The following is a 15,729-nucleotide window of genomic DNA, read 5'->3' on the forward strand; positions in this document are numbered from 1 at the left end:
AGAAAACCTCCAGTAGATGAAAGGGGATTTTATTTTCTCTAGCTAGCTGGGTGAGTTCCCTCACTGTTTTCATTTGGAATGGGCTTGGGGGGGGGGGATAATTTATATTTTAAAAAATCAAGTATTGTTGGTTGTTTGTAAACATGTGAAGTGGTCAATTTTTAAAGCGCTGTACACAGAACACTTTGGGATCAAACCTGTAGAAATGTAGCCAAGTATCTTGGAGATGTTTAGCTCTGGAAGGGCATATTAAGGAAGGCCATGTAGCAGCTTGCATGTATTTAAGAGACTGCGTTGCAGAGAAGGGTATTAAGATTTAGCTGGGTTAGTTTCTACAAACTATCTTCCAATCACTCATCCAGGCACAGGATTTAGTGCATCTATTTCAGTATACAGCGCACTGAAAGTCTGCATTAAGATTTTATCTATGCTTATTTTGTTTGCTCAAGTCAGAGTTCATTATTTGGCACTGTCCCATCTTTAAACTTTCTGGCTAGCCATATTTGGACAGAGGTCACATTCTTCCAGAGCATTATAAAACTGATCACAGTTTCACTCGTTCTTTGAATTTTTTTGTTGATGTTGTTGCTGAGATTATATTTTTGCATGAACTATAAACCAAACCATATTTAATTCATTTGATTTGAAAACATAACCTATAAGTACCATTAGAAATTTCATTGTTTGTTTAGTACAAAGCAAATTGCGGCATTAAAGGAGGAAGCTCTTTTGGCTCAAAAGAACACTCTTAATGAAGACTTGTAAAGGAAGTTTAAGGGACTTCCGTTTAGATATCTATATTTGATTTACAAAATATTTCAGATGATTCTGGATTCTAAAGTACTTACCGCCCTTCAAATCTGTGTTTTAAAAAATCAAATAATGCTTTTTGCATCATATCTGTCACCTAAAAGCAAAACAGATCATGACAAATAGATAAAACATTAGTTATCATTTCACATTAGTTAAAACATTAGTTATCATTTCACATTAGTTAAAACATTAGTTATCATGTCACAAGAACCACATTAAAATGGATGCACTGGTTAAGAGAAAAAAATATATATTATTCGCATGTAAGATCTTGAATTTCATTTAGTCCACACAGAAACTAGAGAAGACAAAGAATTATTTCAAAAATAATCTAATTTTTCCTTCTCCCATAACTTTCATATTTATTTTGATGCTGCTATACACTATTTCTCTTTAGCATGAACAATGCAGTCCTATGCAGAGTTACACCCTTCTGAGTTCTTGAAGTCATTGGGATTTTAAAAGGTTGCACTTTAAAAAACAACAACAAACGGAAAGTACATTGTTTTGAGCAAAATGTCCATTCTTACCTCATATCCCTTTAAGGAAGGCCCCACTAAAACTACTGGCCGCATTGAAGGCACTACATCATACGGAGGGATGTGTTCTGTCTGATAAAAAAAGAAAACACTCAGTGTTCAGGTCATAATAAAAACTACTTCTTTGTTTATTTTATTTAGTGGAATACTCAGAAATGTCACCAAGTTGGAAACCTAAAATGCTGATTTCCCATTCCAGGCCTTTCCCCACAAATCTGAAAGTACTGAACAATATTACTGATTCTTGGGAGAATATGCTATTCATTTATTCACTCGGTTCTCATTGGCATAGTCTACTATTCAGTTTAAGTAAAATTATATCACTATTCTACCATCAAACTAATCAGCAGAGCCAGAATTCCAGTCTAATGTAGTTGTATGATGACCCCCCATGCTTTCACCATGGCCAGTGTACTGTATCTGCAGAATTCTACTGTAATTGGACTCTGGCAGATATTTCAGTCAAAAGAGTTTTGAAATCTAACAGTAAATAGGGAGAAGAAAGATTAACTGTGCCATCTTAAACAGAGTTTCCATTGAATGAGTTTAGGAAAGTATATCTCTTCTTAGGATGGCATTGAAAGGCAAACAAACTGGAAGAAATTGCTATCAATGTAAATATTCAGTTCACTGAAGCACAATGATCCTATTGTGAATTCTCATGGCTCATCAGAGAGTTTTTTACTCACATTTTAAATTCTGCATTTCAGGGTTACTGGTTTGTGAATTCACAATAAGGATGATGGTATCAATTGCAAAATGATCTATATACCCAGTACAACAATTTATTTCTCTTGAGAAGACTTTTATCAATTTTGAAAGCACTGCATGGTAGTACATACCAATTAATACATTACTTACTCGATGCATCATGCAAAACTTATGACGGAATTACTGATCATTAAATGTGTTAAGATGTCTCAGACAATTAAATACTAATATGGCAAAAATATTTCTTTTATTTTAAAAAAGAGTTAACTATGAGCATTAAAAGTAGCTTTGAAAAACTCATAGTTTTGTCTGTTCATTTGCAGAACACAAATGTTTCAAATTCAAAACCACCAACCTGTAAAAAGCTTAAAAGTAGGTTTGCCAGATCTACTTTTCAAGGGCCTACATAGTGTAAATACACCAGTGAGCATCGTGGAAAGTTGTCACTGTTCATTATTTCAGAACTGAACATGTCTCAGGTGTAACCACAATAAAAGCAATAAGGTAGAATACAAACAAGAAAACAAAGACAAACGTTAATACAGCAACAGCACACAAAGCCACACAAGCTGCTTTCTAAAGCTGTCTAAAACATGAAACACACATTTGTTTCGGGGATGTTCTTGTTTTGCTTGGATCTACATAAATCACTGCATCATTGATAAGAAGAAGAATGAAGTAAATGTCCAAGGCATCAAAAGCATGTGAATTAATCGCACCGGATTGGATATCACTTAACATTTAGAGGGAAAGCCTATAATTTTCTGGCACTAATTATGAAGATATGCTCTTATTATTACTATGAATATAAATAAGAGGATGGTGTGTTATTATAGCAGTCCATAAAATCTTGGTTATTACCCTTCTATATCTAGCAGATCAATGCTCCACAGTAATATTTCTCTGTTTTATAGTGGCTATCTACAAAATAGCATTTCCTCTAATTATAACCCTTGAAAATTAGGGCAGGTACAGAAATTACCTTATTTGATGGAATACTCTCACTTGTTAAAAAAAATCAATTGTGCGCCAACCGGCAGCATCTTTCAGCTCTAATTAACTATGCTGTCAGTGACAATATGTAGGCGGAAAGAAATAGATCTTCACCTCTAAATTTATTACTGCAAATTACTTCTAAATAGCTTGCAAGGGATATTTTTGCCACCTGATGGCTAAGCTTTGACTGTTACAGTGAGTTAATCAGAATGTCTATTGGGATTATATTGAGCACACATTGACACAAAAGGAATCAACACCTGTGGAATTTTGAAGAGATTTAGGGAATTCTGTCTTGCAAGATTATAATAAAAAGCAGAAAGAATTGCTTTGTCCTGTTCCTAAAACTTAGCCCAGTGGAAATAAAGAATGGACTGGAATATAAAGAATATATAGAAGAAGAATGATCACAGTATTGATGATTAAAAAAAACATTCTGCATAATAATGAGCTAATTGCATTTTATTTACTAGCATTTTGTAAAGGTATGGGCAAAGTAATTGTGGTATCTATAATGAAAGGCAAATGAGGCGAGCAAGGGAATTTTTTTAATGCGAAGAAGAATCAATCAGGGTTTGAAAAAGGTTGGACACTTATGAAGAAATGGAATTTCTTATATAGCCAAAGTTTAGCTCGGCATGGCAAACTATGGTCCATGAATTTTACATGTTCTGTATGCAAGTATGCTAAATTTAAAAAAAAGTAATTTGAGGATATTCTTGTAAAAAACTAGAACTCTAAATTGCTAGCATCACTCTCCAGTTGCTTAGTAATTGGCTACTTGGTAACAAATTCCAAGGATTCAGTTTCTTATAGTCCCCAGATAAGGGATAAAAACACCATGACTATGTACCACACTTGTTATCCTACCTATGGGTAACTTTGCCTGTGAAGGGAACCACTAGTTCTGGTCTCTAATAGGCAAGATGCTACAGTCTGACTGATGGAGGAGAAGGCAAGAACAATGGGAAAGAATTTATATATGACAATAGGAAAAACTCACAGTAGACCGCCAAAACAAGTCTGCAGTTTTCCACTGGTCTTGCTCATCTGCAGATTTTGCACCTAGTGGATTAGAAGTTTACATACTGACTAAATTAAAAACTGAAGGTTCTTTTTAAAGAACGAGATGAGTATCTGTTTAGATTTAACAAAAAAAATGAATTATAAGAGTGAATTACAAGTCAAAAAATCTGGAAGAAAAAAAAAGACAAAGCAAGCATGCACTAAAGAGGTGCATTATCAGATCTTGTCAAAATTTTGCTTCTGTAAATGTTTAAAGAAATTCCCTTGGCAGCCTATTATTCCATCAAAAAGGGAAAGTACCCTAAGCATCGTCAGGGGGACTTATTCTGCTTGTTTTTGTACTGCGCTGAATGAGCTAGCTGTTTGGTAGGTTTCTTCCCTTTCTCTAAAATGATTGTGCTGTACAAGCTGCAGGTGATGATGCTAATGATGCCGGTGGCAGAATAAACATAGCTCGGGTCAATGCAGACTTACCGATTTCTGCTTCTGCTTAGCTACAGCAGCATGGAAAAGAAACAAAGAATAACAAGAGCATGCATGTTATTGGCTTGTCAAAGGACGCAGACAGTCAACAGGACTAGAAATGTGACGCAGCGCTAGTGAGCAGGTGTACCAACAGCAGCTTGGAAGTCGGTGTTACCTTCTTAAAGAAGGGCATTCTTTTCTCTTTGGAGTGGGGTGATGTTACACTGTTTGCACTGGGTTTGGGGGAGCGATGGTTTGCTGGAATATCAATTTCTTCTGCATCTAAGCCACTGGCATCTATGTCTATAGCTATATGTAGATAAACAATGTAAAATTATCAAATGGAAGGGAAATGAGAAAAAGGCAAAGAGAAACAAACATAAAGCAATAATATCCCCGGTTGGACCTCCATCAGGAATATCAAACAGAATTAAAAGGCGGGGGGGGGGGTTCTAAAGGTATAATACACAAGGGTTATGAAATAATCACATGAAATTATATGAAATTAAAACTTCTATGTACTTTTTATTCAACTGTTTTCCCCCTCAGCTGTAGAGAAAACCATAAACGCTTGGTTATACTGGGTGTGTAGACGTAGAGTTTTCAAATCTGCTGGGCAGATGAAAACAGGCAGGCAACATACCAAAAGATCTACATGCAAAAAGTTAACAGAGGAGCAAGTAAATCAGGCTTCAGAAAACTCCCAAATCCAAGCAGCCCATATTAATTAACACTGAATAAGTATGTGTATTTTACCCTAATATAAACCCATTAATCCTATGTCAGGGGTCCCCAACTTTGTTGAGCCTTTAGTGTTTTGAGAAGGGGTGGCATGGGCCATCACAAAAATGGGAGTGGAGCCAAACTTGAAGTGGCTGCTGCAAGAGGCAGAGTCAAATCTCCTTCCCAACTTTGCAAAACAACTGGAGGGGATTTAAAAATAAATGAAGGAAAGGGAGAAAAGTAGAACAGGGAAAGAAAAGGAGGAATAATAATGGAATAGCAAAGGAGGAATAACAAAGCTTGAAAGGGAGGGTGTTGAATCACAAGGGGGAATGGAACCAGTTTTCCTGATCCTCCAGTGGCTGGCTGCTATTGCAGCCACGGAAGCCCTTTTAATTTAATGAGGGTAGCTAGTAACAAGCCTTGTCTTACAATGGCCCCACTCGCTTTCTGAAAACCTCAGCAGGACCCAGGGCAAGTACTGGTAGGTACCAGGGCACCCATGGGTGCCATGTTGGGGAGTCCTGACCTGGGTAGCATATATAGCAATGTCTTAGAAATTGTAACACTATAATGGAGCCACTGGAAGTTTAGTATAAACCAGCACTGAAAGTTTAGTATAAAAATCAAAGGAAATTTAAGTTTTGGGTGAGGATTAGTTGGCTGAAACTATTCTTGTTGTGTGTCCTCCGGAAAAAGATGTGAAAGAATTACTATTAAAGAAGCGATTTTATAAGTAAGCATAAAATGTCACACAACTTTAAAATGTCACACACAGCAGGTGACAAATGCAATAAAGTTAAGTATGTGTTTGAAATATTCAAGGATTCGTTTTGGTTTATAAAGTTGGGAGTTCTGCAATATTCAACAGACCGAATTATTTTTCACAGGCTTTTTACTTCGTGACATATTCTATCAAATATCTATTACACGTTAGAAGTACTAAACTAGCCCTTTCATATGATCTCAATGAGTCATGCAACTTCAGAGAATAGCTGTGCCACCTTCATAAAGTACGTCTCTGTGGATACAAAATTAACACACAGAGAATGAATAGTGGTGTTATATTTTGCAGGCTATGGCACTTGCTTTAGCCATTTGAATTTTAAGTAATGTTTAGCTCTTCAGAGATGTTGGCTACTGTCCTAGACAATCACATGTGCAGAGGGAAGTGTTTTGAAATAAGCTTTTTTACTTCTGTCAGTCATACAGTTGGAACCAGCTAGGCAATTTTAAGGAAATAAGAAGCTATTATTTTTTTTCTGAATGACCAACTTCAGCAGAGCTGTAGCTATAGCAAGGCCAGCTGGTGATCAGGTTCATTCTACCTACATAACTTTCTTTTTTATCCTTAATAATAGGACTTAATTATGGCATGAGAATCTTCATTTAAATAATATGAGTTTATTTACTGAAAAGGAAAATATGGTATCTACTTGAAAGGAAGGCATCCCTGATTGTAAGGCAGGTAAAGGTAAAGGTATCCCCTGTGCAAGCACCGAGTCATGTCTGACCCTTGGGGTGACGCCCTCCAGCGTTTTCTTGGCAGACTCAATACGGGGTGGTTTGCCAGCGCCTTCCCCAGTCATGACCGTTTACCCCCCAGCAAGCTGGGTACTCATTTTACCGACCTCGGAAGGATGGAAGGCTGAGTCAACCTTGAGCCGGCTGCTGGGATTGAACTCCCAGCCTTATGGGCAAAGCTTTCAGACGGCTGCCTTACCACTCTGCGCCACAAGAGGCTCTGATTGTAAGGCAACCCCCCCCTTAAAATGTTTACACAAACAAAATGATTATTACTGGACATAATGGTACATTATTTGTGACTGTAAGATGGCTCCCTCTTTTTATAGCATACTTGGTGAAAACCTAGTCTTACATTCGATTAAAGACTGTATTTAGTCATGGCTGTTGCTCCACAGAAATGGCGGTCCTCCAAATTCCGCCCACTTGACTTATGCAGTCTTGCTCATCCAAGACTCTCCTTGGCTCAGGACAGATTTTTCAAGATCATCATTGCTATAATCAGGCTTAAATGGTGGTGGGGGAGGAGAACATCTTTGGCTGTTATGTCTTTGAGCAGCAGGTTGCTTAATGCAGAATGTTTTAAAGCGGGGAAGATCAATTTCTGCTAGGGGCTGGGTGTTCCCCAGTCAAGTTACTTGGGAGACAGACATTCCCAGCCATGACATCGGTGCTTCCATGTTTCCCATGCTAGTAGAAGCCTGACCTCTCAAAATGGAAGAACTTTTCAATTCCTAATGTGCCATAAATAGGATGAAGAGGGAGAAGGACTGCTGGAAAGAAGGGATGGCGCCAGGTGCTATCCATTGGCCAGCAACCATTTTCCATCATCAACATTAAGGATAGATTTATTTCTAAACATGTTCAAGAGAGCAGTAATGATCACAGTTAAACTCAAATTTTTGGAACAGGTTTTGTAAATATACATAAGAAATCTGGGCTGATGAAGGCTCACAATGTATGTCTAATGTTCTGAAATAATTGTCTAACAAATTCACCAAGCTCAACATTTCTTGTTCAAGCCTCCTGATTTCCCAACAGTTGGATGATGCCATCATAAGGGATATGAATATTTCGTGTTTACTATTTATGTAAAAATGTCACTAATCTTCTATATCTATAAGAGTATCCTTAACTACTAAACATTCACCAATTTCTACAGAACTGTGATCCCTTTTTAAGCAAAAGGTTATCTGCAAATACAGTTCATTAATTAATATAACTGAAAAGTCTTGAACATTAGACTTAATGAAATTTATAAAATTAGACATACTTGAGGCATAACATTGTAAAACAGTGTAGGGAACAATCTCAATCTATTTTATACAAAATTCTGGATGTATTGAAATTAAAAATTCTTTGAGGTGTCATGAAGTTCCCTCTGACTGACTTAATGAATTTTGCAGGAATTTTGTAAGAAAAAGGTTCTTTTTATTTTGCTATTGAATCACAGAATCATAGCGCTGGAAGGGATATCCAGGGTCATCTAGTCCAACTCCCTGCACAATGCAGGAACTCCCAACTAACTGCCCACCCACAGTGACCCCAATTTCATGCCCAAGTGATCCCTCCACCAAAATTCTCCGGAATCCAGCCTGGCCTGGAAGAAACATCTCAGACTCAAAAAGAATAACTCAGAAAAGAGTACAGAATATTTCAACCAAAAACATGCAAGATAGGCTTAATTTAATATTTCAATTTCTGGTGTCTTAATTATATCCAGACATGCTAGGTGCTATCGACCTTTTCCCTGTCATTTTAAGGACAGACCACAGCTTTTCAGCATGATCCACTTAAAAGCTACCACTGGCATGATTACAGCAAACACTCTTAAAGCCGTACACAGCTCAGTAAGCATATATCTAAAAGTCTCTTTCCACATGTTTCTATACACCAAGAATAGCCCTTAGGCTGACATCTGCTAGTTCCCTGCTTAGGATAGCCTACCTGGAATCAACCAGAGCCTATGCTTTCTCCATTGCCCTCCAGAGGCAACAAGGAAATGAAGGAAACACCATTTCTAAAGGTGCTTAGGAAGAGCGGCAAGGCTCTGGGATGTAGGCTGCAGCTTTTTAAAGACCGTTTATGCACCGGAGGTTTTGTGCCATGCTGCAGGCTGGAGTTTTAGTCATGGCAGGTTGTCCCACCTCTTCCTGCACCCACACAGGGGAGCATTTGGCCTGGTGCACCTCATCCGCCCCCTATTTGTGCTCCTGCATGGGAGCTGGGGCAGTGAAGTTCCCAGTGCATAAACGGTCAAAGAAGGGCATTATTCGGGGTTTTATTTTAATTTGCAAGCCAACTTCAGCCATGAGAAAAGGCAGGGTACAGATATTCAAACAGAAATAATGCTCCAAATATTGATCAGGGCTATTCCCTGCTTTCAGGAATAAGTACTTGAAAAATAATTGTGCCTATTCTATTTTTGCTATTGTCAAAATGTTGAAGGTGAGCAGGGTGCAAGTTAGGGTACCAACCGCCATGTGGTGACTGGTTATCTCCTTCTATTACAACTAATTTCCAGGTGACAGAGATCAGTTCACCCAGAAAATGAAGGCCTTGGAAGGTGGACTCAATGATCCTCTCTCCCTCCCAAATCTGCGGCCGGTTGCAGCCGGCTCCGTGCGTTATCGGTGATTTTTGTCGCCGCCATTCCACCCTGAATGCACGCTATCCCCCCCCATGCATAATGGGCCATATGGACAAAATAAGTGAGCCAGAGTTTCATGATTTTGCCTACCAGTGATATATCAGACTTTATGCACTGTAGGATTTTCTTGTTTGTGACTTCTGAAGCATACAAGGCGGCAATGACCCACTTACCAGATGACGGAGGTGTCGACTTTCTGGAACTAGGTACAACGTCACCCAAACTCGATGATGAATTTCCTCCTGATTTACTAGAGTAAATAAATATAGTTTAACTGTTTTTAATTATATATTTACTTGCCATTCATCCTAACAGACAAGGAGAGAAATTTCCTTGACCAACTGTACGTGTTAGTGTTTTCCAAAAACCATATAAAAATTAAGAAACTATATAGGACGATCTAATTCTATAAAGGTCTGGCCAGTAATGGGATCAGTTGCAGCCATGAAACTTCACTGGTTATAAAATCAGGTTGTTTGTGGGTAGTTGCTTTAGAATCTTCCAGTAAAAGCTTTAGAAAAGATTTAGTGTTCCTGCCTGCCTGCTTTGGGATGATAGTTTTGTCTTTGTGCATACCCTGAGAAAAGGAGTCAAGGCTTTTCCATTCAGGACCTATTAAAATACTACAAGAAAAAAAGGAATATACCTTTAAGTAACAAATGGCTGTTGTGGGAAAGATGGCCAGGTTGCATTACTGCACTCCAAGAACATCAGTAGTTCTCACAGTTATGTAAGTCATATGATTTTCTTCATCATAGTCTCTGATTCATTTACAAATGGGAGAATGGCAAACTGACATACTTTGTGGAGGAGTTGGTGAACTGAGAGGCAGAGAATGGGGATGATTGCTCTATTTGTATTGTGAGTTAGCATATACATGAAGCACATAATTCTTAATAAAGGTCAATAAAATAGACCATGCCACAGTTTTACTGTATTAAATCATCAAAATTTACCTAAATTCACATACTTTCAGTATGGGAACTATCTCCCTAGTTTATCACACAGAGTTAACAATGTGATAATATAGAAGTATCCAAAGGGCTCATACTATACAAAAAATATGAAACTGTCCAAATCCTCTTCTCAATTAATACAAAAGGCTGGATCTCTTGTAATAACCAGACTATGGTGTTCTTTAGGGGTTGAAATTAAAATCCAGTTACCACATTTAAAAGATGGTGGTGGAGAGTGCCATGATATCAAAGCTAACTTATAGAAATTTAAAAGTTTTAGTGCCATTTAAAAGAACTAAGATTGACAACTTCTGAGTGGTGGATGGAGCTCTGCTGGGATTAGAACTAATCTCCAGGTGACAGAGATTAGTTCACCTGAGGAAAAAATGGCCAGTCTATGGTATTATACCCCACTGAAGTCTGTCCCTTAGACCGTTTCTCCAATGGAGGCTTCCCAGTTGGCTATGGGCTGGAGTCTGAGACAGGGCAGGTTGCCCTACCCCTTCCTACTCCCGCACAATTGTGACATTTGGCCCAGGTATTTTCCAAGCCACATCTGGTCAATGTGAAAAGAATTGAAGTACATTTTTGTGTGTGCAAGACAAGGCAGGAAGAATAATAAAACCGAAATGGCTAATCTTGGATTCTACATGTGTGGGAAAAATGCAAATCAAAATGAAACCAAATGTCCATTACTGTTGGTACAACAGTTGTGTGCGGCAGCATCTGAATTGGCTGTTCCAGGCTGATGCAGTCAGTGCTGTGCCGCGGGGGGGGGGAGGTGTGGGCACCGGTGCATAACTTGGCACACACACACACAGGCAAGGAATTACGCACTGGCGCCCACGTCTTCCTTTCCCCCTCCGCGGCGCGGCGCTGACTGCATCAGCCTAGAATGGCTGATTTGGACACCGCTGTGCACAACTCTACTACCCACTGCAAGAGATGCACAACCCCCCCCCATTTCTCTCTCCTGTGCTACTGCCACTGAAAGACTTCTTACTGTAGTAAAGATCAAGAAAAGAACTCCATCTCTCAACGTTTCCATCAAGAATAATTTTCCTTACAGGATAGTTCCTATTTTGTTGGTTTTATTTTTAGAACTACTGTTAACAGCCTAAAATCAAAAGGCTCTATTCAGATGATACTTTACATTCACAATTGCATTAAAAAGAGATCAGAAAACATGGCCAGGAAAAAGAGATCAGGAAAAATGGTATACTCCATCATCTCTAATCTCTGAACAACAGGAAACATAGACTAAGAACATTTCATGTTTTTCTAAACACATATCCAGGATCCTATACAACACAAGAAATATATAAAACCAAAACCTATGTTTCTTCTCCTAATAGAGTACAACCAGGCAAAATGCTGTCTTACTAAGTTTAGGGCTCTTTTAAGATAAACCTTCCAGTAGAGCCAAAGAACTTATAAAATGCTATTAATTTTGCAAGTGCTAATGAGTCTTATAATTTGGGAGTAAGCTAAATGTTACTAAAACAGTATTGTGACATGAATGTCAAAACGATCAGTATAATTATTATGAGACTGTAACCAACAACATTAAGCAATAAAGGAATTTTTTTTAAGGAAGAAAGAAACTATAGGCTTTGTTCAGAATAAAATTTGCATGTTTCCCCCACTAGCAAAATCATACTATTCAAAATATTTACTTGCAACAAATGTTTTCATCCAATTTTTTCATCACTGATCATTACAGTAAGACAATTGCATACAAGATATTAAAAATCTGTGACAATTCTATAAATTATATAAAAAATATATTTTAAATTACCTGGAGTAAAATTTTCCTTGCTTAGCCTTTTGTTCATGCTGCAACCTCATGTTTTCTAATTTGACTGGACTTGGTATGAATCCTATTTCACAGCCCTCTTTCACCAATCGTCCTATCCACCAGTCATTGTTAAATTTCTAAGAAAACAGGTAATGTAGTTAAATGTTAGAAGAAGAAGAAGAGTTGGTTCTTATATGTTGCTTTTCTGTACCCGAAGCAGTCTCAAAGTGGTTTACAATCCCCTTCCTCTCCCCTCAACAAACACCTTGTGAGGTAGGTGAGGCTGAGAGAGCCCTGATATTACTGCTCAGTCAGAACAGCTTTCTCCATGCTGTGGCGAGTCCAAGGTCATCTAGATGGTTGCATGTGGAAGAGGAGCAGAGAATCAAACCCAGCTTGCCATCTTAGAAGTCCACGCTCCTAACCAATACACCAAGCTGGCTTTCACATGACAAAGGATTTTTAAATCCATTCTTCTACATCTAAACTGTAATGGTAGTCTGATAAATAACTGTAAGTAAGGTATTTACATGGGGTTAGGTCCCAAGAATCCATTTCAATGGCCTTAGAAGCCTTCTGCCCACAGAAGAGTAGTGTGCTAGTAGAGGAACCAGAAGGGCAAATTTGTTTGCTTCCTCATCCTCATTGCAACCGTCACATGACTTTTTGTCACCGTGGGCCCACCAAATCCTCCTATTGCCTGTCTGACCATACATTCTCTTCTGTGCCATTTCTACGGCATTAAACACATCACTATCAAACCCTCAAACCTCCTTTTTAATTCTATTTGCCAGTTTGGCAGGCAAGGTAGAAGGGAACCTGGAAGAGCAAAAATGAGAAGAAACAACCTGCTTAGTGTCTAACACACCCATAAGAGCTTTAATGTATTCTGAATGCATGAACAACACGTATTAAAATGTTGCCTTTGACATAAGTCCCCGAAATTTAATTATAAATTATCTTACTTCTTTAACATGTAGAAAATCTTTCGCTTCAAATGAGATGGCCATGCCTGGGACTGGTACGTCATCATCATGGGCTGCACTGTAGCTAACATTTGTCCGGACTGCAAATGCAACAGGTTTTGTCTGTAGAGCAAACAAGATAAAAAAGTGGTGGGGTTTTTTTTTTTGCTTTCCTTCATATACAAATATAGCAAGGGAACTTGCACAGACTTTATAGCAAAGAGCTGCTTTCTAATTCTCATCACAGGATATTGGGGATGGGAGGGATCAAGCAAATGCTCGCCATAGTAACAAGTCAGGGGCAAAGACATGCAGCAGTGAATTCAGGATCATGGAAAACTCTTACATCCTAACAGACCTATGCCCTTCCAAATCCATGTAAGGCACTATTAGCCCTTTTCTGTCTGTGTATAATGAGGTATAATACTGAATACAAGATCAATATTACATACATTTCCTATAAGGTTTTGTTTATGGTATAAATTAATGGCATGGATGCTACTGGAAGGAAAGTATGCAAATTGGAGGAGGAGATCTCCAAAGATGAGCGAGACGGAGTTTGGGTTTATAGATTACCTAAGCGGGGTAACAATATAATTTTAAAAGGGAATGGAAACAGACTTTAAAGAAGCTTTTGAAACATTGTGTCAGTCTAAATATAGGAACTGCTGTTGTTATGCTGTTTCTACAGCATATAAAATAATATAACTGAATAAGCTGGGGAAATGACTCAGTATGAAGAAGGATTTTGCTTAAGGCAGTGGTCTTTAAATCTTCGGTCAGGATATTCAGATGGGATACCTGCAAGGTTACAGGGTTCCTTGCAGTCACCTTAAGGCTGCTTTTTGGAAGGACCTGTTGCTAGTGTGCTTGTAAAGAGAACAAGGACACCATCGCTTCTAGCACACATGCCAAGAGGAGCAGAAGGATGGCGAAATAAAGTCACTAAGCAGTAGAGAAGATCCTTTTTCATGTGCATGGATTTAGAGATCCCTCTCCACAGAAGATGACCGTTGACCTCTTTTCCTTGTCCCAGTCTAACCTGGCCACCTCATCCCTCATCTGGCAATGTTCCTTAAACTCTTGAGTTTCCTTGTCCACCCATGAGACCATAATTTGGTCATCCATTTTGTTTCATGTCATTTTGATGTTCTGCAACTTCGTTTTCAGGCCTCTAGGCCAGGGGTAGTCAAACTGCGGCCCTCCAGATGTCCATGGACTACAATTCCCAGGAGCCCCTGCCAGCGAATGCTGGCAGGGGATTCTGGGAATTGTAGTCCATGGACATCTGGAGGGCCGCAGTTTGACTACCCCTGCTCTAGGCCCTATGTTTCTGTGCAGGTGTTAAGGATGGATTTTCTTGTGTCTAATACTGTGATTGAATAATACTGCCATAAAAGAATATCTACGCAGAGATATTTAAAAACTTGGCTCCCCTCTGTCCTTTTTGGCACAGTACTGCAAAACTAGAATGGCAGGCAGGACAGAAAGCAAAAACAACATCTGAGAAGCAGGAAAACTGAATATGACTAAAGAAGTCTTTGCACATGGTTGAAAATATGTCAGAAATAATGTTTCAAGAAAAGCTGAGTTAACAGACAGTGGATTTTTCTATGCATCTAGCAGAAAAAACAACAGGAGTGTTATTTCTTGGACCAAATACAAGATATTATGCAACTTATTTTTACAAATGTTTATCAGACTGCTCATTGTCACACATGCCACTTTAAGAAGTTTAAGAATTGAATTATGAATTTTAATTCATTTGTTAAAAAGTCAGTAAAGTAGATTTTATTGATCAAGAGAGACCAGGGCTCTGACTCAATGTAAAATACTCCATGAGTTTGAGCAAATAAGAGCTATTGTGCATTATGCAAATGAAGCACAGCAAACAGCAATACAATTGAAAGCTGCAGTGACCATCCCTGAAGACATCATAAGAATTAGGAATACCATCAAAGTTCTCCATTTGGACTCATTCTGCACACGTTGGCTAATGCACTCTCAATGCAGTTTAGTAGATTTTTCCTGTTTCACACAGGAAAATCCAGCTGCAAAAGCACATTGAAAGTTTAGCCAAGTCTGAAACCAAACTGCAAAAGATCCAAACAATTTGCTTCATCCAGGAATTCCTGGACCTGTCTTACCACCACTCCTTCCTCCAGAATTTTTAGACTAGATTGTGATTATTGAATTTTCCTGCATCCAGTTTCTTTTACACTGGACATACTACCGTGTGTTTTATGCAAGGACCCTTTCCTCAACTGCCCCGATTTCCTACCTCGAGACCTCCCTTATGTATTCTTGTGACACCTGTTAGCACAATTATTGGCCCTTCACCTCTCCCTTCTTGAGTGATACACGCTGCACACTGTGTGGTGGCGACTGCAATATTTAGTGCTTAATCTGGGTATTGTTTTAGGCTTCATATTATTGTGACTACTTGACACAGTTAATGGCCCTAGTTAACAGCTTGGGGGGAGCAACTGCTTCATTTTATCATTTATACACCCCATTTTCTGGATGGAGTGCATTTCCATAAGCCAGGTGTGAATGTTAGGCT

General features: G+C 38.6%; 1 protein-coding gene across 7 annotated transcripts in view; it reads right to left on the reverse strand.

The window, feature by feature from the left end:
- The window catches only part of CACNB2 (calcium voltage-gated channel auxiliary subunit beta 2), a 134,731-nt gene that overhangs the window by 15,219 nt on the left and 103,783 nt on the right, over window positions 1-15,729 (reverse strand). For 5 of the 7 annotated variants that reach the window (XM_077304220.1, XM_077304225.1, XM_077304223.1 and 2 more), the window contains 6 exons: window positions 13,167-13,289; window positions 12,202-12,338; window positions 9,621-9,697; window positions 4,726-4,859; window positions 1,344-1,424; window positions 849-907 (listed from right to left, as the gene is read on the reverse strand). In XM_077304220.1, the coding sequence (XP_077160335.1) occupies window positions 849-907; window positions 1,344-1,424; window positions 4,726-4,859; window positions 9,621-9,697; window positions 12,202-12,338; window positions 13,167-13,289 (611 nt within the window). Of the gene's footprint in view, window positions 1-848; window positions 908-1,343; window positions 1,425-4,559; window positions 4,580-4,725; window positions 4,860-9,620; window positions 9,698-12,201; window positions 12,339-13,166; window positions 13,290-15,729 lie in introns of all 7 variants that reach the window. The other 2 variants (XM_077304222.1, XM_077304227.1) reach the window with 1 other exon arrangement.

This window comes from Paroedura picta, chromosome 11 (assembly GCF_049243985.1).
Source record: "Paroedura picta isolate Pp20150507F chromosome 11, Ppicta_v3.0, whole genome shotgun sequence".
NCBI classification, from domain to species: domain Eukaryota; kingdom Metazoa; phylum Chordata; class Lepidosauria; order Squamata; family Gekkonidae; genus Paroedura; species Paroedura picta.